The sequence below is a fragment of the Tachyglossus aculeatus genome, unplaced genomic scaffold (assembly GCF_015852505.1).
Source record: "Tachyglossus aculeatus isolate mTacAcu1 unplaced genomic scaffold, mTacAcu1.pri scaffold_318_arrow_ctg1, whole genome shotgun sequence".
NCBI classification, from domain to species: domain Eukaryota; kingdom Metazoa; phylum Chordata; class Mammalia; order Monotremata; family Tachyglossidae; genus Tachyglossus; species Tachyglossus aculeatus.
Window position 1 is genome coordinate 5,727 of NW_024045032.1, and position 27,601 is coordinate 33,327.

A 27,601-nucleotide genomic window follows, 5' to 3' on the forward strand; every position below is an offset into this window, starting at 1 on the left:
CTCTGAGCCCTACGTGGAGACAACCTGATTACCTTGTATCTACCCCAGAGCTTACAATAGTGCTTGGCACATAGTAAGCCCTTAAGAAATAACATGAATTATTATCTAATCCAAGCCTCCCAACTCAGAGACTTTTCTTCTTCGGGCGCTCAGTATCGTTACCACAGCGACTGGTTTGCCACCCACATTCCAGTCAGGCCGCTCATCTCACACCTAGCCTTCCTGTTCCATCTTCTCTGCTTTCCTGGCTTTTTACCTGGATCTTCTTTACAACCTGGACTTGTATTCTTTATCTTCCATTCCGGTCTGTGATTGGGAAGCAACATCCTCATCCTCCCCGACCTCTCAGCTGTCTTCGGCACTGTGGGCCTTCCCCTTCTCCTCAACACACGATCAAACCTTGGCTTCACAGACTCCGTCCTTTCCTGGTGCTCCTCCTATCTCTCTGGCCACTAATACTCAGTCTCCTACACGGGCTCCTCCTCCCCCTCCCATCCCCTTACTGTAGGGGTTCCTTAAGGGTCAGTTCTTGGTCCCCTCCTGTTCTCCATGTATACTCACTCCCTTGGTGAACTCATTCCCTCCCACGTCTTCAACTGTCATCTCTACACTGATGACACCCAAATCTACCTCTCTACTCCTGTTAGCTCTCCCTCCCTCCAGGCTCATTTCTCCTCCTGCCTTCAGGACATCACCGTCTGGATCTCTGTCCGCCATCTGAAATTTAATATATCCAAGACTGAACTCGTTATCTTCCCTCCCAAACACTGCCCTTTCCTTGACTTTCCCGTCACTGTAGACGGCACTACAATCCTCCCCGTCTCACAAGCCCGCTATCCTGGTGTCATCCTCGACTCTGCTCTTTCGTTCACCCCACACATCCTATCCATCACCAAAACCTGCCGGCCTCACCTCCACAACATCGCCAAGATCCGCCCTGTCATCACCATTCAAACTGCTACCTTCTCTATTTGTCCCAAGCGCTTTGTACAGCACTCTGCACACAGTAAAAGCTCAATAAATGCGATTGAATGAATGATTAATGAAGGGACACAATCTCTGCTGATGTTTCAGAGTAAAATAGACATCATCAACGTGGAATGTTTTCCGTTTTGTCCTGAATTAAGACAGAATGCAGGACGAGATGACAAGGTGAGTTTCCCCTTTTAATTGCAAGTTGGTTGTGGGAAGGGAACGAGTCTACCAACTCTGTTGTAGTGGACTCTCCTACGTGCTTAGTACAGTACTCTGCCCACAGTAAACGCTCAGAAAATACCATTGATTAATTGATGGATTGATTGACGTTAATCTCCGAACAAAGGCATTATCTTGCCGTTAGAGTTCTACACTGAATGCATTTAATCCGTGTCTGAAATCAGGTCCTATCACCTGATGCCCAAGGGCATATTGCACGACATTCCCAACGTCTCCACGACGCCGAGATTCATCCTGCAGGGTTTCTCGGAGGTCCGGGAGCCGCAGCTAGTCCACGCCATGCTGTTTCTCCTTGTCTACCTGGCTGCCCTGACGGGTAATCTCCTCATCGTCGCTGCCACCGCCCTCGACCGCCGACTACACACCCTCATGTGCTTCTTCCTCAGGTACCGCTATGTCCTCGAACTCTGCCTCATCTCTGTCACCGTTCCCAAATCCATCACCATCTCCCTGACTAATAACAGCTCCATCACCTTCCTGGGATGCTTGGCTCAGCTCTTACTGGTGATCTTGTTTGCCACTTCGGAGTATTTTGCCCTCATGGTGTTGTCCTACCACCGCTTATCCGCCACCTGTTGTCCCTGTACTACGACGTCATCATGGACCAAGGGGCCTGTGAGAAGATGGCCGCCGCTTCCTGGCTCTCAGGGGGGCTGTTTGGGGTCCTGTTTCCAGCTTCGACCTTCTCCCTGTCCTTCTGTGGGTCCAACGTCCTCCACCAGTTCTTCTGTGATGTCCCCTCCCTGCTGAAGAACACCTGAGCCAAGGACCACATCACCATCGACATGAGCGTGACCGTAGGGGTAGTATTAGCCGTAGTCGGCTTCACCTCTATCGTCCTCTTGTACATGCGCATCTTCCTTGCATTGCTTAGGATGCCGGCGGTAGAGGGCCAGGCCATAGCCTTTCCACCTTCTTCCCTCACCTCGTCATTGTTATTATTGTCATTTTGACAGCTGTCACCGCCGATCTGAAGCCACTTTCAGATTCTTTTTCGATGCTGGACATGCTGTTACCCGTGTTCTATGCAGTGGTAATAGCAGCGTGGCTCAGTGGAAATAGCAAGGGCTTTGAAGTCAGAGGTCATGGGTTCAAATCCCAGCTCTGCCAATTGTCAGCTGTGTGACTTGGGCAAGTCACCTAACTTCTCTGGGCCTCTGTTACCTCATCTGAAAAAGGGGGATTAAGACTGTGAGCCCCCCGTGGGGCAACCTGATCGCCTTGTAGCCTCTCCAGCGCTTAGAACAGTGCTCTGCACGTAGTAATCGCTTAATGAATGCCATTATTATTATTATTATTACTTCATACCCTGAACCCCCTCATCTACAGGGTGAGGAGCAAGGGCATGAAAGCCGCCTGTGGAGAGTCGTAAAAGGGAGCTTTTCCCATCCTTTTCATTGGAAAAAAACTATCTCCTTTAATTGATATTGCCATCGCTCACCTCACTAAGACACCCTACAAAGGGTGCATATGAACAGTTATCTTTTCCGGCTGAAAGGAGGCTTTCTAAGAGTCCGGAAATACGTCTGATAAGATCAGTGTGTGATGAACAATCCCGACTCAGAGGACATTGCTCTGGGGTCGATAAAAGCTAACAGGTTGGACCCAGGTTATATCCCACAAGGAGCTCAATCTTCATCCTCATTTCACAAAAGAGGGACCTGAAACCACAGAGAAGTGAAGTGACTTGCCCAAGGTCCCACAGTTGACAGGTGGCAGAGCCCGGATTATCACACAGGTCCTTCTGACCTCCGGGCCTCTATCCACTTGCCCATGCTGTTTCTCTTGGGTAAGCCATTTAGCCTTCATAATTTAAAAAAAATATTTTTCCTTCCCAGACCACTGAAGCTCTGAAAAATCTATCAGTGTCACGTGATGTGGAAAAATTCCTTCCTTGTGTTGCATTCCTCAGTAACGATGTCTTCTTCTGAATAAAGCTTGTCTATCCGAGTTGCTACTTTTCCTTTCTGAGAGTGAACGTGTTATCAGTGTTCTGACTTGCGAAGTGAAGTAGTGTGATCTAGTGGAAAGAGCATGGGCCTAGGAGTCATTCATTCATTCATTCATTCAATCGTCTAATTGAGCGCTTATTGTGTACAGAGCACTGTCAGAGCTTCTGGGTAGGCTCTAAGCTCATCCAAGCTGTCAAGGCTGTGCAACAGTTCTAACGCGCAGCAGGCAGCTGCCTGGTAGCTACTGTTGGGTAGTGGATAATAATAATGATAATAATAATAGTATTTGTTAAACTCATACTATGTGCCAGGCACTGTACTAAGAAATGGGGTGGATACAGGCCAATCAGGATGGAAGGGCTTGTGATGGTTTGGGTCACTGCACTGGAAAACGCCCCCCTCCCGAAAACCCACTACCTGGTCGGGGGAAGCGTCACTGGTCTGAACCCCATCATAGGTCCCGAATGTGAGCATCTCCCCAGACTGGCTCCGACTCTTCCACCTGCCTTCTTGCCCTTCCCTGTCTCTCCAACCTCCTCCACCAAAGAAACTCTCATGGGGGCAGCTTGGATCTGAGGGGCCCTGACTTCCATCTCCCCTTGGTCTCCTGGGTGGGGCAGGTCACGATGTCTCCAAAAAGATGACTACCGCACTTGGCAAACAAGATGTGCTCAATCAATTACAGTGATGGACTACTGGATGGATGAATGAATGGATAGATGGTTGGATGAGAGGAGTTGGATCTGAGCATTTGGATGGGATCTGTATCCATCTTTTACCCACTTTCTTCCAGTGGTCGTACCTATTCTGTGTGCTTTATTCTCCACCTCTTCAAAGCTTTACTGAAGGACATCTCCTCCAAGAGGCCTTCCCTGACTAAGTCCCCTTTTCCTTTTCTTCCACTCCCTTCCGCGTCACCCTGACGTGCTGTCTTTATTCATTCCTTTCCCACTCCCACATCACTTATGCCCATATCCGTAATGTATTCATTCATATTAATGCCTGTCTCCCACTCCATACTGTAAGCTCACTGTGGACAGAGAATGGGTCTGTTATATTGTTATACTTTACTCTCCCAAGTGCTTAGTACAGTGCTCTGCAAACTATAAGTACTCAATAAATATGATTGACTCCTAAATTATTTTTATTATTATCACCATCATCATCCTCAGTCAAAAGTATTTGTTGAGCACTTGCTATGTGTAGAACACTCTAATAAAATATTGGGAGTGTACAATACAACAAAATCAGCCAGCACGTTTCCTGCCCATAACACACTAGCAGTCTAGAAGAATATCTAATAGAATATTTATCAGCACATTGGATAAAAACACCCAGACCTCGGACAGCTGGGAGACAGAAATGTCTTGGATATTAGATGGGATTCCCCAGGTGAATGGCTATCGCTACTACCCCCAATAAATTAGGAAAAATCAAAGCAATGCAAAGAATCACTGTGGTCCTTCCATCCAGATTCTAATCCCAGCTCTGCCACTAGTCTGTTGTGTGACATTGGGAAAGTCCCTTCACTTCTCTGGCACTCAGTTACCTCATCTGTAAAATGTGGACTGAGACTGTGAGCCTCACGTGGGACAGGGCACTGTGTCCAACCCGATTTGCTTGTAATCTCCCCAGTGCTTAGTACAGTGCCTAGCAGAAAGAGCTTAACAAATATCATAATTATTATTATTACTCACCCACCTGGAAGATCCCCTAGAAAGCAATTGCTAGATCCCTCTAAATATACTGCTGCACGACTCTGCAGGGAGTATCTGGATCTAACTCAGGATGTATGAATTCATCATAATTAGTGATCATAAGCATAATTACCAACACTATCATTATATTCTCTGTAAACAGTTTACATGCAAAGGGCTGTAACAAGTGCTGAATAAAAACAAAATGATAATCTCAGACTAAATCCCTGACCGTAGGAGGCTCAGAATATAAGAGAAAGAGAAAGCATGTATCAAATCCTCGTGTTACAGAAAGACCCGGAGAGGTTACATTGGTCAACCAAGGTCGCACAGCTGGTCAGTGGTAGGGTTGTCCGCCTCCTTTCTTATCTCCCATCCTCCTGCCTCTCCCCATCTCAGTCTATACTTCACTCTGCTGCCCGGATTATCTTTCTAGAGAAACTCTCTGGGCATTTCTCAAAAAGCTCTGAAACGCTCACAAATCGCCAGTGGTTGCCTAACCCCTGGTTTAACCACTGGTAGTGGTTTCATGCTACAAAACGTCGCATGAAGCAAAAACTCCTCACTATTGGCTTCGAAGTTCTCCATCCCCTTGCCCCCTCCTACCTCACCTCCCTTCTCTCCTTCTACAGCCCAGCCGCACACTCCATCCCTCTGCCACTAACCTCCTCACTGGGCCTCGTTCTCGCCTGTTCCAGAGTCTACCCCTTGCCCACATCCTACCTCTGGCCTGGAACGCCCTCCCGCCACACATCCTCCAAACGAGCTCTCTTCTTCCCTTGATCTCCTCCAGGAGGCCTTCCCAGACTGAGCCCCCACTTTTCCTCTGCTCTTCCTCCCCTCCCCGTAGACCCCACTCTCTCCATCTGCCCTACACCCTTCACCTCCCCACAGCACTTGTGTATATTTGTACATATTTAGTATTCTATTTTATTAATGATATGTATATATCTATAATTCTATTCATCTATTTTGATGGTATTGACACCTGTCTGCTTGTTGGGCTTCGTTGTCTGTCTTCCCCCTTCTAGACTGTGAGTCTGTCGTTGCGTAGGGATTGTCTTTATCTGTTGCCGAATTGCACTTTCCAAACAGTACCATTCTGTGCACACAGCACGCGCTCAATAAATATGATTGAATGAATGAACGCGTGTCATGGCTACCAGGGACATAAACAGTCCTTTCTAGCCTGTAAGGTCCTTGTGTGCAGGAAACATGCCTACCAAATCTTTCCTTTATCTTCCCCTCCAAACCCTATCCTCCCCTTAATTTTCCCATCAGCTTAGATGACCCACCATTCTTCCTATCTCACAAGCCCATAAACTTGGCATTACCTTCGACTCCCATCTCTCATTCAACCCACAAATTCATTTCATCACTAAATCCTGTCTATTCCACCTTCACAACATCGCTAAAATCTGCCCGTTCCTCTCCATAGAACTTGCTACCACGTTAAACCAATCCCTAATTCTATCCCACCTTGATGAATTTATCAGCCTCCTTGCTGACCTCCCAGGCCTCCTGTCTCTCCCCACTCCAGTGCATACTTACATCTGCTGCCCAGATAATTTTACTATAGAAATATTCAGTCCATGTTTCCCCACTCCTCGAGAACCTCCAGTGGATACTCATGCACTTCCGCATCAAATGGAAACTCCTCACCACTGGCTTTAAAGCACTCAATAACTTGCCCGCCCTTACCTCACCTCTCTCCTGTCCTACTACAATGCAGGCAGTACGCTTTGCTCCATTAGTAAATATGATTGATTGACTGATGGATTGAATATCAGCCCAAGGAAACTGATATTTCGACCTACAGAAGAGTCTGGGGAAAACACCTTTTTAAAGCTGTCCACCGAGCAGCCTTCAAGGCCTGGTACCTCAGACTGTAGATGAGGAGGTTCAGGGTCGAGGACATGACGGCGTAGAACACGTACATCAGCAGGTCGAACACCGAGGAAGAGTGTGAGGGAGGCTTGAGATAACGAAACACGCTTGAGAAGAGGAAGACAGTGACGATGCCGAGGTGGGGCAGGCAGGTGGATATGGATTTGGACCGGCCCTTGGCAGCCGGCATCCTCAGAACAGCCCAGAAAATGCGCACGTATGAGACAACAGTGGAAATGGAGCCTATGGCACCTATGGTTAGATCAAAGGTAATGCTTGCGTCGATGGATGAGTGGTCTTCAGAGCAGGTGATCTTCAGCAGGGAGGGGAGGTCCCAGAAGAAATGATGGACAACGTGGAACCCGCAGAAGGACAAGGAGAAGGTCGAAGTTGTACGCAAGACCCCGAACAGCCCTCCGCTGAACCAGGAGTCGACTGCCATCTTCCCACAAACCCCTGGCTTCATGAGGACCTCATAGCGCTTGGGGATGCAGATGGCGGTGTAGCTGTCGAAGGACATCGCCGTGAGGATGAAAAACTCCTAGGTAGGAAAAAGGACCACCAGGAAGAGCTGAGTGGAAATGCTCAAGAATGAGATGGAGCTGTTATTAGTCAAGGAGATGGTGATGGAATTGGGGACGGTGACAAAGTTGAGGCAGAGGTCAGTGAGGGTCAGGTTCCTGAGGAAGAAATACATGGGCATGTGGAGGCGCCGTTAGAGGGCAGTGACAGAAACGATGAGGAGATTCCCCATCAGGTTCGCTAGGTAGACCAGGAGGAACAGCTGCAGCTCCTGGACCTCCGATAATCCCAGCAGGAGGAATTTCCTCACCCTGGCGACGTTGGACATTTCTGGGGGATGATGTCGACTCCCTGCACAGGAAGAGGGAAAACTTCCATTTACAGGGCTTGATGGCTTCGTTAAGGGAATCAATATTAATTCCCGTAGGAGTAAATCAATCATTTGCACCCACTGAGCACCTATAGAGAACAATATACAAATGATCCCTGCTGTCGAGGAATTCCAAGCTCACAGTCTTGTAGGAGTTGCATAGTGTAGTGGAAAGTGCACAGTCCTTGGAGTCGGAGGACTTGGGTTCTAATTCTGACTGTACCACCACTTGCCTGCTGTGTGACCTTGGGCAGCATACGTAACTTATCTGACCCTCAGATTCCTCAGCTATAAAATGGAAATTCAAGGCCTGTTCTCCCCGCTACTGAGATTGTGAGCCCCGTGTGGAGTAGAGACCGTGTCCTAGCTGATTACGGTGCATCTAATCCTGTACATGTTACTGTGCTTGGTGTATAATTAGCATTTAACAAGAGCCACAAGTATCATTATTATTTGGGAAGACAAAAATTAAAAAGAATTGCAGATAGAAGACCACCAAGGAGTCTAAAGAGTTGAACTGTTTTGAAATGTTGTAGGTCAAGCAACGTATTTATTGAGCAGTTACTGTGTGCAGAGCACTGTACTAAATGCCCGGGAGAGTCCAACATAATGGAGTTGGTAGGTACATTTCCTTCCACTACGAGCTTACAGTCTAGAAGTGATTTTATACTCTAATATCCTCAGTCCCTCTCAAGATCGTGCCTGGAGAGTTTCCAGTAGTCTACCAGTCTCACCTACAGGAGAGAAAGTCAAGCAGAGGCCTAACCATTCCATTCCTAGCTTGGCCAGCGGCTAGCGAGTGGAAGGCAATGTGCTACAAGTCAAAACCTACCTGCTCTGGGCACAGGGGCATGGGAGAGAGTCGCGGTCGGAGATTCAAGTTTACTGTATGGAAGAAGGTAACTGTAAACCACTTGCATATGTTTACCAAGAAGGCTTTATGGATAAACTACGAGTAGTTATTCTGATTTGTGTATCCATAGAGTTTTCTTGGTAAACATAAAGAAGAGGTTACCATTGCCTCGTTCCGCGCAGTGAAAACCCGAGTCTCTGTCATTATCTTTAATCCACATTTTGATCATTTGTTCATCTGCCTTTAACTCTTTCCCATATTGCTGCTGCCCAGCACAGGTAAAAATTAACTTTGTCTGACGATTCCGCTTAGACAGTTTCGTTATGGATAACCATAGCGAGAGTATCTCTCAATGGCATAGCTCTAACCTTCATTGGCACATGCAAACTCTCCTGCAACGGTAAGGCATTGATTCGTAAGATAACTTCCGATCAGAAGAATTGATGATGGTACCGGGGTTTTTTCCCAGAATCAGTCACACTCTCTCATCCCTGACAATCACGGCCCCCTTGAAAACGTTTTTGATAAACAGGAACCACTGACAGCTGAAGTGACCCTAGCACCGTGCCGATGCTCGGTTGTAGCATCTGAGCCTGGTGGGCAGTTGCCATGTTAGCCAGAGTGGGGATGCTGGAGGGAGGACAGCTGTGTCGGTGATAGTGCCACTGGTGCCACGGGCCTGGGAGTCAGAAGGATGTGGTTCTAATCCCGGCTCCCTCACAAATATGTTGTGTGACCTTGGGCAAGTCACTTCACGTCCTTGTGACTTGGTTACCTCAGCTGTAAAATGGGGATGAGTGTGAGTCCCAGGAGGGGCTGGGACTGTGTCCAACGTGATTAACTTGTATCTAACCCAGCACTTAGAACAGTGATTCGCACACAGTAAGCATTTAAAATGTACCAAAATTATTTATGTTTTATTACTGCTGTCAAGCCATTCCCCTCCTACAAGCCTGCCCTGATTGGGGTACGGTCTTGGTAAGAACTGGTCTCTCCCCACTTCTAGACTGTGAGCCTGTTGTGGGCAGGGATTGCTTCTATTTGTTGCTGAATTGTATTGTCCAAGCGCTTAGTTCAGTGCTCTGCAAACAGTAAGCGCTCAGTAAATATGAATGAATGAATTAATGAACTCTAACCTATTCCCTGAGTGCGAAAATCCCCCCAGAATGGCTCCATCTCTGGCTTCATCCTTCTGGTTCCATGCTGCCTCTCTCCACCCCTGCTCATTCTCACAAGGGCAGCTGGGCGGCACTGACCTCCTCTGAACTGGGCTGGTCTTCTCTTTCTCCTCGGATTCCTGGGTTTGGTTAGCCACAAAGGGATGGCCAGGAGCCCTCAGTCACTCTCCGCTCTCCCATGGATGCTGACCTGCTCTCCCGATGGTCCCTGTCTCCGTAGATAAAGCAGCAGCTGCTTCGAGGGGGATCCCAGGAGGATCGGCTTGGGATCCTGTGGAAGGACCTCGTGGGCCAAGCAATGCGCGAACCCTCGGGTCACATGGTTCCTGAGGCCCTGCAGAGATAAGGACCTGGCACTCCCAACTGCAGCAACGGTCCCGGCCCCTGGTGCTCCTATGGCAACAACAGCATCTTCTTCTACAAAAGTATACCCGTAGCCAGAGAGGGAGAGACAGGGAGAGAGTGATATGCATCTGAATATAAGCAGCATGATTTAGTGGAAAGAACCTGGACATATGAGTCCCAGCTCTCTTGAATGCTTGGCTGATGACCTTGGGCAAGTCACTTCACTTCTCTGGGCCAAACCTATCTCAGCTGCAAAATGGAGATGCGATGCTAGTTCCTCCTACATAGACTGTGAACCTCATGTGGGACAGGGATTGTATGCAACTTGACTGATTTGTAGCTATCCCAGTGCTTAGAATAGTGCTTGACACGAAGTGTGGGCGTAACAAATACCATATCAAAAATAGCATATATCATCATATCCTCACTGGTGGAGTACGATTGGTTACTCTAAGTAACCAATGGAGAATCAGAGCCCTCAACACAGAGGTGGGGAGTGACAGATTGGCAAATTTAGTTAATGTCTGGAGACAAGAAGCAGCGTGGACTAGTGGAAAGAGCCCAGGCCTGGGAGTCAGAGAACCCGCATTCTAATCTCCACTTCACTGCTCATCTGCTGTGTGACCTTGGGCAAATCACTTCATTTCCCAGTGCCTCAGTTACCCCTTCGGAGAGTCTGAGAGTCCCATGTCAGATAGGGACTGTGTCCAACGTGATTATCTTGTATCGACCCCAGCATTTAGCCACATGTTAGCTAGATGACCTTAGACAAGACAGTTCACTTCTGCTGTGTATCAGTCTCCTTATGTGTAAAATGGGGATTAAATCCTAAACCCTCCTTACTTAGACTGTGAGCACCACAAGGACAAGGGCTATATCCATTCTGATTATTCCTTCCTTCATTTATTCAATCGCATTCATTGAGCACTTAATATGTGCAGAGCACTGTACTAAGAACTTAGAATGCAAAATTCAGCAACAAATAGAGATAATACCTGCCAACAACGGGCTTACAGTCTAGAAGGCGGGAGAAAGGCATGAAAACAAGTAAACTGGCAGTCAGATGTGGGGGACAGTTTCCATGATGGCTTCCCCCCTCCCTTATCGCCGCAGAGCCCCGCGCGGTCCCCGCCCTCTGGACCGGAAGCGGAAGCGGAAGCGGAAGTGGCGCCCGCGCGCCGAGGGCCTGCGAGGGGCTCCGCCTTGTGGCGCCATGGGCTGACCCTCCCCTGTGCCGCCACTGGGTCCCTGGTGCTGACGGCAGGACTGCTCTTCTCCAACCGGTCCGTGCATTCCGTGCTGCTGCGAGCCGGGGGGCAGCGGGTGACCGTCACCACCCACGGCCCCTTTGGCCTGGGAGCCGAGTTCACCGTGCCTCTGCGCCACGTGTCCTGCCTGGCCCACCGGGGCGAGGTGCCCGCCGTGCTGCCTCTCAAGGTTAAGGGCCGGCGCTTCTACTTCCTCCTGGACAAGGCCGGACGTTTCCCCAACCTGCGGCTCTTCGACGTCAAGGTGGGAGCTTACCGGAGTCTGTGAGGAAGGAGTGGTGGCGGGGGGCGGGCGAGGCGCCGAACCCCGCAGTCCGAGCTGGGACTAGACACCGGGAAGAAGAAATAAAAACGAATACCCCCGCTGTGGTCCTGTTGGTCCCTGTCCGTCTCCCACCCCCCTCACCACGGCGGGAAATCGTTCAGGAGCCAGACGGGTGGGAGGGCGGAGGGGAGGACTTTTATTGTAGACTGTGAGCCCACTGTTGGGTAGGGACCGTCTCTATATGTTGCTAACTTGTACTTCCCAAGCGCTTAGTACAGTGCTCTGCACACAGTAAGCGCTCAATAAATACGATTGAATGAATGAATGAATGAATGAATGAATGACTCCCAGCCACATGCTCATTCCACTAAGCCATGATGACGGCCAAACAATCACTTGTCATTCATTAGTTCATTCATTCTATCATAGTTATTGAATACTTACAGTGTGCAGAGCACTGTATTAACCACTTGAAAAGTACCATTCAGAATAAAGAGAGACAATCCCTGTCCACACCAGGCTTACAGTCACACACGTCTTATCAACCACTGTCCCAGCCATTGACAAATCCTCAAACGCTGGACTTTCTCTTTGGACAGCTCTTTGTATGGATACCCCGACTTTCAGAACCCTGATGTGAAATGGGATAGTCAGCAAAAGGAAACAGACATTTTGTCCCTTAGAGGAGGAAGAAGTAATCTCCCCTTTAGGACTTTCCCCATGGCGGCCTTCACGTCCCTGTTCCTCAGGCTGTAGATGAGGGGTTTCAGGGCTGGGGGCACCACGGTGTAGAACACGGACAACAACAGGTTCAGGGTAGAGAGGGAGTCTGACATGGGCCTGAGGTAGGAGATGATGGCCATAAAAATGAAGATGGTAAAAACGGCGAGGTGGGGCTGGCAGATGGAAAAGGCTTCGGCCCGGCCCTCGGAGGCCGGCATCCTCAGCACGGCCCAGGAGATGCGCACATAGGAGATGATGGTGAAGACGACACCAAAAACTACCCCACTAGTGATGCTCACATTGATGGCGACGTGGTCCTCGGAGCAGGAGATCTTCAGCAGGGAGGGGAAGACACAGAAGAACTGCTGTATGATGTCGAACCCACAGAAGCTCCGGGAGAAACTCGAAGCTGAATACAAGACCCCAAATAGCACCCCGATGATCCAGGAGGAGGCCTCCATCTTTCAACGGGCTGTGATGGTCATGATGAGCTCATAGCGCAGGGGATGACAGATGGCAACATATCGGTCATAGGACATCGCCTTGAGGAGAAGAATCTCTGAACCAGCGAACAGGACCACTAGGAAGACCTGAGCGGCACAGCCCAAGAAGGAAATGGAATTGCAGTTGGTCAAGGAGTTGAGGACAGAGTTGGGGGCGATTACAGTGACGAGGCAGAGGTCGAGCACGGACAGGTTCCTGAGGAAGCAGTACATAGGGGTGTGGAGGCGTCTGTCGAGGATGGTGACGGCAACGATGAGGAGATTCCCCATCAGAGCAGCCAGGTAGACCAGGAGGAACAATGCGGCGTGAACCGGCTGCAGATCCCGGATCTCTGAGAAACCCAGCACCCCGTCACCATAGAGATGTTGGGCATTTTGGGGAGGCAGCATTGAATTTCTGCAAAGCATGAAGGAAGAGCCAAATTTAGAGTCCTTTGATGGGATGAGTTAAGGAATTGAAAAGACACTTGCTGGTGATTCTCTATGGAGAGGAGGGAGTTATTGAATTCAAAGTGATCTTTGAGTTCACTGTAAAGACATTGAACATTTCTGGGGAATGATGTCGACTCTCTGCACGGGAAGAGGGAAGACCTCAATTAAGAGACGCTGATGTTGGGGGTGAAGAAATAAGACTAAGTCAATCAATTCTATTTATTAACTATCAAGGACATGACATTAGTACATATGATTACTGTCCCCAAGGAGCTTTCAATCTATTGGAAACAAAAAGCTTTGAAACGTGTAGAAGCAGGGTGCACTATTGGGAAGAACATAGGCCTGGGAGTCGGAGGACCTGGGTTCTAATCCCAGCTGTACCAGTTGTCAGCTGCATGGCCATGGGAAAGTGAGGAAAGTGACTTAATTTCTCTATACCTCAGTTTTCTCAATAGTAAAATGAGGATTTAATACCTGTTTTCCCTTCTACTTAGTCTGTGAATACCTCGTGGGACACGGTCTGTGTTCAACCAGATTACCCTGAATCTCCACAAGCACTTTATACTTTGCTTGGCACATATAAAGTACTTAATAAATATCAACAGAATTATTTTTGGTTCAAGAGACCGAAACTAAAATGAAGAGCAGATAGCAGAGGTCAGAGAACATAAAGATATGTACATTACTCTTGTGAATTTTTTTCGGTGGTTTTAGTGTCTAATAAGAAGTGCCCTTACATACAAATTCATCCATTTAGTGAAGAGAGAATGGGCGTGGTAGAAAGAAGTACCTGGCTTTTAATCCTTTCTCCTATCCTTGTCTGCTGTATGACCTGGGCCCATCACTCACCTTCTCTCTGTCTCGGGTACCTCAGGTGAAAAATGGGAATTACAACCGTGATTCAACCATACAACCCTATGGGGTATAGGCAGTATCTAACCTGATTAGTTTGTAACTACCCCAGTGCATAGTGCAGTACCTGGCATATAAGAAGCACTTAACGATACCATAAAACATGCAAACAACAACAAAAATAAACCGGTATACTCTAAACTGATTCCAATTGCTCACATATCTGCATTTACACTTGTACACGAACACAAGCATACCTCATCATTCATCTAGTCCTTTCCTAAAGCATCGTTGAACCTACATCTCTCCTCTCCTCACCCTCCTCTCATGACAAGTTGTATCTTTTCATGAGCAACAAAAATTCGCAATCAGATTGAAGGCTTTCCGCCCTATGACTGTATTTTGCCCCCTTTACACTGTTCAATTTGTCTTCTCAGCTCACAAAGCAATTTTCTAGTGGTTACTCACGATCGAATCTCCATCCTAGCCTGGAACTCCCTCTCTTACCCACTCAAAATCAGAGAGAGCACATTCTTTCTGAATTCAGAGAACTGCTAAAATCTCCCCTCCTTCAACAAGCTTCCCCAATTCATTTCGCAGCCCTCTAAACCCACTTAACCTCAAGCGTGAATCAACTCATTTCCATCCTCATTTAGTGGAAAAAGCATGGGCCCAGGAGTTCTCTTCTTGACTGTGAGCTCCTCGAGGGCAGTGTGCACATCTACCGGCTCTGTTCTATTGTACTCTCCCAAACACAGCTTAGTGGGAGTCAGAGGACTTTGGTTCTAATCCTGCCTCTGTCCCTTCGCTGCTGTGAGACCTTGGGCAAGTAGTTTCACTTCTCTTGGCCTCGGTTTCCTCATCTGTAAAATGGCTCGCAATAATTGCATACTCATCTTTACGTTCTTTCATTCCTTCTAGTAGGGGTAGGGAATGTGTCTGTTATGGTGTTCTAAAGTGGATAGAGCACGGGTTTGGGAGTCAGAAGGAGTCAGAATGACCTAGGTTTTAATTCCAGCTCCGCCTCATTTCTGCTGTGTGACCCTGGGCAAGTCATTTAATTTCTCTGAGCTTCAGTTACCACATCTGTAAAACTGGGGTTAGGACTGTGAGCCCCATGTGGAACAAGGACTGTATCCAACCTGCTTAATTTGTATCTACCCCAGCGCTAAGGACAGTGCTTGGGGCATAGTAAGAGCTTAACAAGTACTGCTTAGGGCATAGTAAGCGCTTAACAAGTACTATTATTATTATTAGTAGTAGTAGTAGTAGTAGTATTATGACTCTCCCAATGGCTTAGGCCACACAATAAGCGCTCAATTAATATTACATTAGATTGATTGACTGATAGTAAAGTATATTGTGTCAACCTAGGCCAGTAGACTGGAAAGTTCTTGAGGGCAGAGATTCCAACTTTTCCCACTATTTGTCTTGTCCCAACATTTGGGAAGAACTCTTAGTCCTGATAATGCCAGTGGCTGTCCAAAGTTGGTCATGCTTTCTCAGCCTTACCTGTCATTTAGCCTCTGCAAGGGATTCTGGAACTCACTGAAGGCCGAATTGACTGTAGCACTGACACTGTGTTGGAGCACCATACCCCGGCAGGTGGTCGGCATGGTAGCGAGGTTTGAGGAAGAAGGAGGAAAGGTGTGTGATGGTTGGGGGCTATTGAACTGGGAAACACCTCCCCTCCTGCTAGCACCCCTGCCCCGCTGGGTGCCACGACACTTGTCCGAACCTCAACTTAGGATCCAGACTGGCCCCATCTCTTCCAACCTCTTCCTCGTCCCTTGTCTGCCCCTCCCTCCCACTCACCCCCAGTCATCCTCATCGGGGCAGTGTAGTGCTGGGGGGTCGCTGACCTCTGCAGGGCTGGGCTTGTCCCCTCTTTCCCCTCAGAATACCGGGTTCGGTAATACAAGAAGGAACAGAGAGGAGCCCTTGATCCCTCTCCGCTCTCCCTCAGACCCCTAAAGGCTCTCTAGACAGGCCATCGTCCCTGAAGATAAAGCAGGACCTGTTCTGAGGGGAATCCCTAGAGGATGGCTCAGGGCCCTGAGAAGGGAACTAGTGGCCTGGACAAGCTATGCACCCTCTGGTCACGTGGTTCGTGAGGCCCCTGGATGGCAAGGGCCCAGTCCCTGGAGTATCAGCGATGGTGCTGGCCCTCGGGGCTCCCATGGAAACAGAGGCATCTGCATCCCAGCGGTTCATGTTTTCACTGACAGTCTTTAGTCACTGGGAATGGTTTCACCTTTTTCTAATTCACAACCTGAGGCACTCAATCTGACAGTCAGTATGCCAAATGTAACTTTTTCTTCTTATCTTTGTGAAATGCTTACTATACATAAGACACTACACAAAGCGCTGAATTAGTTTTAAGCTAATTAGGTTGGACAGAGCCCATGTCCCCCGTGGGGCTCACATCTCAATCTCCATTTTACAGATGAGGAAACTGAGGCACGGAGACGTTAAGCGACCTTGCCTAATGTCACATGGCAGACATACGATGGAACCGGGATCAGAACCCATGGGCATTTGAATCCCAGGCCGTGCTCTACCCACTAGGCGATGCTGCTTCTTCTGACTTGTCCTGATTGTAAATCCGTTGAAGCTCTGTTCATACTGACTATGTAAACTGTATTCTTGAATCAAGGGTTCATCCACTTTCTTATCTTTCTCTTCCCTCCTTCCCACTCTGCGTAATTTATTCTGTGTCTCTCTCCCCTATTAGATCACAATCTGGAGAATAGGAACAATGTAATTTTATCTCTTTTCAACTCTCCTGAGAGCTTAGTACAGTGCTTTGCACCCAGGATATGGTCAAAAAACACCACTAGTAATAATAATTGTAATAGGTATGGTTCTTGTATACTGCTTACTATGTGCCAAGCACTATTTTATGTGCTGGAGTAGATACAAGGTAATCAGGTTGGACACAGTCCCTGTCCCACATGGGCCTTACAGCCTCAATATCCATTTTGCAGATGAGGTAACTGAGGCACAGATAATTGAAGTGACATGCCCAGCTTCACAGGGCAGACAAGTAGCTGAACCGGGATTATAACCCGCGACCTCTGACTCCCAAGCCTGTGCTCTGGACGGATGGATGGATACATGAATGTTTGGAAGATTTGGATGGATGGAAGGAAGGAAAGATGGATTGACAAGAAAGGAGGGATTTTACAAGACAGGTGGATGGTTATCCTTTCTTCCCTTCTCCCATACCACCTCCCATTTTCCAACTTTTATTCCCACCCCCAGAGTCATGCTAAAGAGCAGATCATTATACTTTCATAGACATTGCTAATGATGATAACATTATTGTATATTTAAGGGGTTGTGTCCCTAAACCGTTTCGCTTGCTGGAGTAGAAACAAAAAAATCAATTCAGACAATTTCTTCCGCACAAGAGCTCAAACTGTAAGAGAAAGAGAGATCCTAGGGATGTTAAATCACTGTCCCTAGGTTACAGAGGAAGCCAGTAGCAGAACCGGCATCAGAACTCAAGTCTCATTCAATCAATCAATCATATTGATTAAGCAATTGCTCTGGGCCCAGCACTTTACTAAGCACCTGGAAAAGTTCAATATAACAACGTTGGTAGACACTTCCCTGTCCACAGTGATCTAACAGTCTGTTGCGATTCCAATTCCTGTAGGCCATGGTGAAAACAAATATGGTATTTGTTAAGCACTTGCTATGTGCCAAGCACTGTTCTAAGCACTGGGGTAGATACAAGATAATCGGGATATCCTAAATAGGGTTCACAGTTTTAATCCCCACTTCACAGATGAGGTGACTGATGCAGAAGTTAAGTGGCTCGCTCAAGGTCACACAAAAGACAATTGGCAGAGCAGGGATTAGAACTGCCCCCAAACAGGATTTACTGACTAAGCACTTGTGAGAGTTGAATTTAACAGAGATGTTAAAATCATTCCCTGTCCACAATGATCTCACAGTCTAAAGGGTCTCCCCTTGGTTTAGGCAGTGATGCTTCCCCAAAACTGGATTGTCAGTCCTACTTCAGTCTTAGCCTCCTCCCTCCCAAACTTTGGCAATTCATTGAAGTCCAGCATTTTATGTGAACCCTGTAGGACAGCTATGTATCTGTCGAAGGGCAATACCTTGGTTAAGTGGTGGTGTGAGACTATTTGCTAAAGAAAGGAGATATTTTGTCCCAGAGAGGAGGCTGGATGCAGGACCTTTTTAGGATCCTACCTATGGCAAACTTCGCGTCCCGGTTCCTCAGGCTATAGATGAGGGGGTTCAGGAAGGGAGGCACCACCGTGTTGAACACGGACACCAGCAGGTCCAGTACTGAGGGGGGTTCCCAGGGTGGATTCAGGAAAGCACAGGAATAAGTCATGACAAAGAGAATGATGACGCCGAGGTAAGGCAGGCAGATGGAGAAGGCTTTGCCCCGGCCCTCGACGGCCAACATCCTCAGCATGGCCCAGAAGATGCGCACGTACGAGAAAATGATGAGAATAAAGCAGACGATACCTAACGCTATCCAGGCAGTGATGTTCACGTCGATGGCGAAGTGGTACTCAGAGCAGGTGACCTTCAGTAGGGAGGGAACGTCAAAGAAAAATTGTTGGACGACGTTGGACCGGCAGAAGGACAGGTAGAAGGTCGAAGCTGAAAGCAAGACTCCAAACAGGCCCCCACTGAGATTCGAGGCGGCCGCTATCTTCCCACAGGACACTCTGTTCATGATGACCTCGTAGCACATAGGGAGGCAGATGGCAGCGTAGTGGACATAGGACATCACCGTGAGGACAAAATATTGTGCAGCTGCAAAGAAAACCACCAAGAAGACTTGTGTGAAACAGCCCAGGAAGGAGATGGGTCTACAGGGAATTGTGGATAGATTGAAGAATAGTGATGGAGATGTAGGACATGTCGAGAACGGACAAAGTCCTGAGGAGGAAGTACATGGGGGTGTGAAGGCGCCGGTCGAGGGCGGTGATGGCGACGATGAGGAGATTCCCCGCCTGGGCCGCCAGGTAAACCAGACGTAACAGCGTCACATGGACCCGCTGAAGCTCCCGGATCTCCGAGAATCCCAGCAGGAGGAATTCCCTCACCGTAGAGACGTTGGAAATGTCCTGAAAGATGTCCGTTGGCATCATGATAGGACCAGATTTCAGGCAGGGATTAAAAACATTCAGGGAGAAATTCACATCGCAGGATATTGCCCTTGTTCGGGGATGAACCACAGTAATTCCATTAATAAATCAATGGTATTTATTGAGGGCTTACTGTGTGCAGAGCACTGTACTAAGCACTTGGGAGAGTCCAGTACAACAGAGTTGGTATAAACGTGCCCTACCCACAACCAAATTGCAGTCTAGAAGGAGAACCTTACCTGGTCATCTTGTCCTGCATCCCGTCTTAATTCAGGACAAACGGAAAACGTTCCATTTTGATGATGTCTATTTTATTCTGAAACGTCAGCTGAGATTGTATCCAGTGTTCTGCAAACAGTCAGTGCTCAATACGTTCCACTGATTGATTTGGGCTTATAAAAATCTAGAATGCAAGGGTTGTGAAATCACAAAACTGTGTGTTTAAAGAAGGCTGGTGCTGTAAAATTCACTTTATCAGACAATACACGCACAAGCCATTTCTTCCTGCAACACAGTACACTGCATCCAAACAGGCTTGTAGCATAGAATGGACGTTTGCAAATTCTCAGACGGCTTCCTAGCCAAGACAAGTTCAAGCAAAAGCAGGAATTATGGCAAAACTGAGTCTAGAAATACGCTCTTATTATCAGGATTTTTTATGGTATTTGTTAAAGGCTTACTATGTGCCGGGCACTGTACTAAACACTGGAGGGATGCAAGCAAATCGGGTTGGACACAGTCCCTTTCCCACACGGGGCTCACAGTTTAAATCGGGTTGGACACAGTCCCTTTCCCACAAGGGGCTCACAGTTTAAATCCCCATTTTATGGATGAGGTGACTGAGGCACAAAGAAGTTAAGTGCGTTGCCCAATGTCACACATCAGATAAGCGGCAGAACTGGGATTAGAACCCTGGTCCTCTAGACTCATTCATTCATTCATTCAATCGCATTTATTGAGAGCTTACTGTGTGCAGAGCACTGTACTAAGCGCTTGGGAAGTACAAGAACAAGTACAAGTACAAGACTCCTGGGCCGATGTTCTCTTCACTAGGCGGCACTGCTTCTAATTTAGAGAAATTATGACTCTGACCCTGGTCATCCCACTTTCCTATTGAAATTTCCGTCACCGTTCCCCTGCTCCTCTCCGGAGTGACCGGGCCTGTCCTGGGCTAGTGAGCATCGACCTCTTCTTCGAGAGAGGCTCAATCTACCTGGTCGGTCCTGGACGCTCGTGGCGGTGACTGGAAGGTCTGGGTGAGGGGTGAGAGCTGTCAACATCCCCTCTTCCTCTTTCGGCTTCCTGGCTGGCTGCGCCATCCCCTCAGACAACGGCCGGGTTAATACCTCGGGGATTCCCCGTGGAAGCACGGGTCGGGACTTCTCTGAAACAGCCGACTGTCTCTGAATCTTTTGAAGGCCAGGATTGTGGGCTCTCTGTGGTCTCGGCCCTCACAACCTCACAACCTCACAATGACTGCCCATTCCCAAGTGGTTCCCACACTGGGAATCCTTCCTATGAAACAATCAACAGACTAATCATCATTCCCTTTCTGTGATTAATAATAGCATTCTGGTTAAGCTCTGAGGTTTGGAGCTTCATCCCATGCCAGGGATTGGGAACATCTGAAATCAGCAGCAATCCATTTTTGACCGTCCCCTTTAGACTGTAAACTCATCATGGTTAGGGAATGTGGCTACCAACCAATTTATATTGTTATATCATACTCTCCCAAGTGCTTAGTACCAACATGTGTACATAGTAAGCTCTCAGTAACTATTAACGATCGACTGATATGCATCATTTTTCCCTACTGAATTCCTATCTGTATTCTCTATTGCTCCCAAGCTCCCCATCTCACTGTGCCTCATTCTCAACTCCCCCAACTTAGACCCCTACCTCACCACATTTCCCCCGCTTGAAATTCCCTCTCCGTTCATATCCACCAGACCACAGGGCTTCCCATCTTGAAACCTCCTTCTTGAAACTCTATTAAATCCACAGGACCTTCCCTGATTATTTTGTTTCATAATGATACGTGGTAAGCGTTTACTATTTTCCAGGGACCATTGTAAGCACTGAGGTGCGTACAAACTAGTCAGCTTGGACACAGCCCCTCTCCCGCATAGGACTTCCAGTCTTAATCCCCATTTTATAAATGACGTAGTTGAGGCAAGAAGTGAAACGACTTGCCCAAGGTCACATGGCAGACAAGCAGTGGAGCCAGAATTAGGATCCAGGTGTCCTGATTCCCAGGTCCAAGCTCTGTCAACTGGGCTATGCAGCTTCCCTGTGCTTCCCTGTCTCAAAGTGCTTACTTGGCTCGGTCTGGGCCTGTGTAAAAAGCCCTCCACCCCATGTTTAATAATAATAATAATAACAATAATAATAATTGTGGTATTTGACAAGCGTTTATCATGTGACAGGCACAGTCCTAAGCCCTAGAGTGCATACAAGCAAATGGGGTCAGACAAGTCCCTGCCCCAAATGGGGCTCACAGTCTCAATCCCATTTTACAGATGAGGGAACTGAGCCCCAGGGAAATTAACAGACTTGCCCAAGGTCACACAACAGAAAGGTAGCAAAGCCGAGATTAGAACCCAGGTCATTCTGACTCCCAGGTCCATGTTCTATCGACTAGGCCACGCTGCTTCTCTGAGTTTCATCTTATTCATGACCTCCAACAATCAGTCGGTCAGTCAATAGGTTGTAGTTTCTGACATCTTCTGATTGAAAATCTAGAGAGAACAAGAAATGACTCTAAATCCATCCTAAAACCCCCCTCGGGCTGGCTTGGGGGCTTAACCCAGAGAAGCATCTTAAGAAGCAGCTTAGTTTAGTGGCAATAGCCCGGGATTGGGAACCAGAGGACATGAGTTGTAATCCTGGCTCTACCACCTTTCTGCTGTGTGACCTTGGGCAAGTCACTGAACTCCTCTGGGCCTCAGTTGCCTCATCTGGAAATTGAGGATTAAGACTGTGAACCTCAAGATGGACAACCTGATTACGTTATATTTACCCCAACGCTTAGAACAGTGCTTGACACATAATAACTAATTAACAGATACCACTTCTATTATTATTATGGATGGATGGATATATTGATGGATGGATGGGTGGGTCGATGGATGGATGGATGGATGGATGGATGGATGGATGGACAGACAGAAGGGTGAACAGACAGATGGACGGATGGATGGTCTTACGGATGCATGGATGATTAAACGAATGAATTAGAGGCAAGGATTTGATTAGTCAGATCTGTGAACCTCAAGACTGTGAACCACAAGATGGACAGCCTGATTACGTTCTATCTACCCCAGCGCTTAGAACAGTGCTTGACACATAGTAACTGATTAACAACTACCATTATTATTATTATTATTATTACTATTATTATTACTATTATTATTATGGATGGATGGATATATTGATGGATGGGTGGGTGGATGGATGGATGGATTGACAGACAGAAGCGTGAGCAGACAGATGGACGGATGGATGGTCGTACGGATGCATGGATGGTTGAACGAATGAATTAGAAGCAAGAATTTGATCAGTCCAATTAATTAATTTATTTATTCAATCGTATTTATTGAGAACTTGATGTGTGCAGAGCACTGTACTAAGTGCTTGGGAAGTACGATTTAACAACAAAAGGGGACAATCCCTGCCCAGAACTGGTGGGGGCGGGGGGAGACAGGGGAGTCTAGAAGGGGGAGACAGGCATCAAAACAAGTAAACAGGCAGTCAAATGTGGGGGACAGGTTCCATGATTGTGTCCCCCCTCCCTTATAATCACCATCCAATTTTCTGATTTTCATAACTACCAAGAGTGATCTTAAAATTCGTAGAATTACTGTTATTATCAGTACTAGTACCAACATTATCTTTATTGAATCGTTAAGAATTTACTTGCAAAAGACTGCCAATTGCTGGAGTAGAAACAAACTAATAGGATCAGACACGTTTCCTGACCCACAAGGGCTCAGATTGTAAGAGAAATATAGAGCACATATTGAACGCCGATTTTACAGAGAGAATAAACGAGGTTACGTGGTTGGACCCAGGTCATACAGCAGGCCGGTGGCAGAACCGGGAAGACCTTCCCAAGTGTTTAGTACAGTACTCTGCGCACAGTAAGTACTCAATAAATACGATTGAATGAATGAATGTCATAACTCCCAAACACATGCTAATTCCACTAAGTCATGATGCCGCCCAGTCACTTGTCATTCATTCATTCATTCACTCAATCATATTTATTGAGTGCTTACCGTGTGCAGAGCACTGTACTAAGCTCTTGGAGAGTACAGTACAGAATAAAGAGAGGCAATCCCTGCCCACACCGGGCTAACAGTCACATACGTCTTATCAACCTCTGCCCCAGACATTGACAAATCCTTAGACGCTGTACTTTCTCTTTGGACAGCTCTTTATATGGATACCCCCACGGTCAGAACTCACCTTTCCCTTCTCTCCTTCCTCCTCTATGTAATTTATTATTTGTCTATCTCCCCCATTAGATGACAATCTCCTGGAGAGCAGGAATTATGCAGGTTATTTCTTTTCAACTCTACTGAGAGTTTGCTAAAGTGCTTTGTGCCCAGAATGTGGTCAATAAATGACACTGATAATAATAATCATAATAATAGTAGTCTTTCTTAAGAGCTTAATATGTACCAAGCACAGTTCTAAGTGCTGTCATAGATACAAGGTAATCAGGCTGGACACAGTCTCTGTCACAAATGGGGCTCACAGTGTCACTCCCCACTTTACATATGAGGTAACTGAGGCACAGAGAAGTGAAGTGATTTACCAAAGGTCACATCATCATCATCATCATCAATCGTATTTATTGAGCGCTTAGTGTGTGCAGAGCACTGTACTAAGGCCTTGGGAAGTACAAGTTGGCAACATATAGAGACAGTCCCTACCCAGCAGTGGGCTCACAGTCTAAAAGGGGGAGACAGAGAACAAAACCAAACATACTAACAAAATAAAATAAATAGAATAGATATGTACAAGTAAAATAAATAAATAAATAAATAGAGTAATAAATATGTACAAACATATATACATATATACAGGTGCTGTGTGGAAGGGAAGGAGGTAAGATGGGGGGATGGAGACGGGGGTCGAGGGGGAGAGGAAGGAAGGGGCTCAGTCTGGGAAGGCCTCCTGGAGGAGGTGAGCTCTCAGAAGGGCCTTGAAGGGAGGAAGAGAGCTAGCTTGGCGGATGGGCAGAGGGAGGGCATTCCAGGCCGGGGGGATGACGTGGGCCGGGGGTCGATGGCGGGACAGGCGAGAAAGAGGTACGGTGAGGAGATTAGCAGCAGAGGAGCGGAGGGTACGGGTTGGGCTGTAGAAGGAGAGAAGGGAGGTGAGGTAGGAGGGGGCGAGGTGATGGAGAGCCTTGAAGCCCAGGGTGAGGAGTTTCTGCCTGATGCGCAGATTGATTGGTAGCTACTGGAGATTTTTGAGGAGGGGAATAATATGCCCAGAACGTTTCTGGACAAAGATAATCCGGGCAGCAGCATGAAGTATGGATTGAAGTGGGGAGAGACACGAGGGATGGGAGATCAGAGAGAAGGCTGATGCAGTAGTCCAGACGGGATAGGATGAGAGCTTGAATGAGTAGGTAGCAGTATGGATGGAGAGGAAAGGGCGGATCTTAGCAATGTTGTGGAGCTGAGACCGGCAGGTTTTGGTGACGGCTTGGATGTGAGGGGTGAATGAGAGAGCGGAGTCGAGGATGACACCAAGGTTGTGGGCTTGTGAGACGGAAAGGATGGTAGTGCCGTCAACAGAGATGGGAAAGTCAGGGAGAGGGCCAGGTTTGGGAGGGAAGACAAGGAGTTCAGTTTTCGACATGTTGAGCTTTAGGTGGCGGGCAGACATCCAGATGGAGATGTCCTGAAGGCAGGAGGAGATGCGAGCCTGGAGAGAGGGGGAGCGAGCAGGGGCAGAGATGTAGATCTGGGTGTCATCAGCGTAGAGATGATAGCTGAAGCCATGGGAGCGAATGAGGTCACCAAGGGAGTGCGTGTAGATCGAGAACAGAAGGGGACCAAGCACTGAACCTTGGGGAACCCCCACAGTAAGAGGGTGGGAGGGGGAAGAGAAGCCTGCAAAAGAGACTGTGAATGAAAGACCGGAGAGGTAAGACGAGAACCAGGAGAGGACGGAGTCTGTGACGCCAAGGTCAGATAGCGTGTTGAGGAGAAGGGGGTGGTCCACAGTGTCGAAGGCCGCTGAGAGGTCGAGGAGGATTAGGACAGAGTATGAGCCGTTGGATTTGGCAAGCAGCAGGTCATTGGTGACCTTCGAGAGGGCAGTTTCCGTGGAATGAAGGGGACGGAAGCCAGACTGGAGGGGGTCGAGGAGAGAGTTGTTGTTGAGGGATTCTAGGCAGAGAGTGTAGACAATTCGTTCAAGGAGTTTGGAAAGGAATGGTAGGAGGGATATGGGGCAATAACTAGAAGGTGAGGTGGGGTCAGGAGAGGGTTTTTTTAGGATGGGAGAGACATGGGCATGTTTGAAGGCAGAGGGGAAGGAACCAGAGGAGATTGAGAGGTTGAAGATGGAAGTTAAGGAGGGGAGAAGGGATGGAGCGCGAGATTTCATGAGATGAGAGGGAATGGGATCCGAAGCACAGGTGGCCGGAGTAGCACTTGAGAGGAGGGAGGAGAGCTCCTCTGAGGATCCTGCTGGGAAGGATGGGAGAGTAGCAGAGAGTGTTGAGAGCCTGGGGGTTGGAGAAGTGGGGGAAGAGACTTTGGGGAGGTCGGACCTGATGAATTTAATTTTGTTAATGAAGTAGGAGGCCAGATCGTTGGGGGTGAGGGAAGGAGGAGGGGGAGGAACCTGAGGCATGAGAAGGGAGTTGAATGTACGGAAGAGCTGGCGGGGGTGATGGCCATGGGTGTCAATAAGGAAGGAGAAATAGTTTTGTCTGGCAGAAGAGAGGGCTGAGCTAAGGCAAGAAAGGATAAACCTGAAGTGAACGAGGTTGGCATGGTGTTTAGACTTTCGCCAGCAGCGTTCGGCAGCTCGAGCATTAGAGCGAAGGAGGCGGACAGGGGCAGTGATCCAGGGCTGTGGGTTAGTGGTACGAGAGCAGCGAAGGGAAAGGGGAGCGAGTAAGTCTAGCTGAGTAGAAAGGGTAGGGTTGACAGCAGTAATCTGATCATCAAGACTGGGTAGAGAGGAGAGGGCGGCGAGGCGGGGTGTGAGGCGCTCCGAAAGATGGGTGGGGTCCAGAGAGCGGAGATCTCTCTGAGGGAGTAATACGGATTTACAGGGGAAAGGAGTGTGAATGAGGAGGCAGGTGAGAAGATTATGATCAGAGAGAGGGATTTCAGAGTTGGTGAGGGTGGACACAGTGTAGCGGTAGGAGGTGATGAGGTCGAGGGTATCACCAAGTTGGTGAGTGGGTGAGGTGGGGTGGAGGAAGAGTTTGGCAGCGTCAAGGAGAGATAGAAGGCGGGCGGTAGAGGAGTCGTTAGGGATATCCACGTGGATATTGAATTCTCCGAGGATCCGAATGGGCATGGAGAAGGAGAGAAGGAAGGTTAGGAAGGGGTCAAAGTCTTTAAAGAAGTTGGAAGTGGGGCCGGGAGGGCGGTAGATGACGGCTACAAGAATCTGGAGGGGGTGGTAGAGGCGAATAATGTGGGCTTCAAAGGAAGGGAAGGAAAGGGAAGGGGGAGGAGGGATAGTGTGAAAGCGACATTGGGGGGCGAGAAGGAAACCGACACCTCCTCCTTTTCCGGTGAGTCTGGGGGAGTGGGAGAAGAAGAGGCCTGCTCTGCAGAGAGCAGCAGAAGAGACCGTGTCGTCTGGAGACAGCCATGTTTCAGTTAGTGCGAGGAGCATTAGAGAGCTGGAAAGGAAAAGGTCCAGGATGAAAGGGATCTTACGTAAAACGGAGCGGCGTTTCCAGAGGCCACACTTGGCAGCAGCTGTCGAGGGAGGGGAGGGAGGGGTAAGGGTGCGAGGGGTGGGGAGGGTTTGGATTGGGATGAGTTGGCGGGGGCCTGGGCGGGGAGAGTGGGAAGTGGGGTGGCGATGGGAAAGGAGAACTGGGATGGGGTGGGACATCTGACCGTCTGGGAATCTCGGAATGCCCGGTGGGGCTCACTGTCTTAATTCCCATTTGACAGATGAGGTAACAGAGTCAAAAAGAAGTGAAGTGACTTGCCCGAAGTCAAACAGCTGACAAGTGGTGGAGTTGGGATTAGAACACACAACGTCTGATTCCCACGCCCGTGCTCTTACCACTAATCCAGGCTGTTTCTCATCCACATTATCCATTGTTCTATTCTTTTCTACTCCGATTGTAGATGACATTTTGCCTATCTAGCCTATTAGATTGAGAAGTTTTTGAGGGCAGAGATCA

The 27,601-nt window shown here is 48.2% G+C and overlaps 2 protein-coding genes across 2 annotated transcripts; one reads left to right on the plus strand and one right to left on the minus strand.

The window, feature by feature from the left end:
- Positions 1 to 2,534: 2,534 nt before the first annotated feature.
- LOC119923863 (olfactory receptor 14A2-like) lies at positions 2,535 to 7,271 on the minus strand. Its single transcript, XM_038743064.1, has 2 exons — positions 6,682 to 7,271; positions 2,535 to 2,538 (listed from the first exon to the last, which is right to left on the minus strand). Exons 1-2 carry the CDS (start codon positions 7,269 to 7,271, stop codon positions 2,535 to 2,537), a joined length of 594 nt encoding a protein of 197 aa, XP_038598992.1.
- A 1,834-nt stretch (positions 7,272 to 9,105) lies between these two features.
- LOC119923864 (transmembrane protein 223-like) lies at positions 9,106 to 11,555 on the plus strand. Its single transcript, XM_038743065.1, has 3 exons — positions 9,106 to 9,149; positions 10,044 to 10,107; positions 11,133 to 11,555. Exons 1-3 carry the CDS (start codon positions 9,106 to 9,108, stop codon positions 11,553 to 11,555), a joined length of 531 nt encoding a protein of 176 aa, XP_038598993.1.
- The last annotated feature ends 16,046 nt before the right edge of the window (positions 11,556 to 27,601 follow it).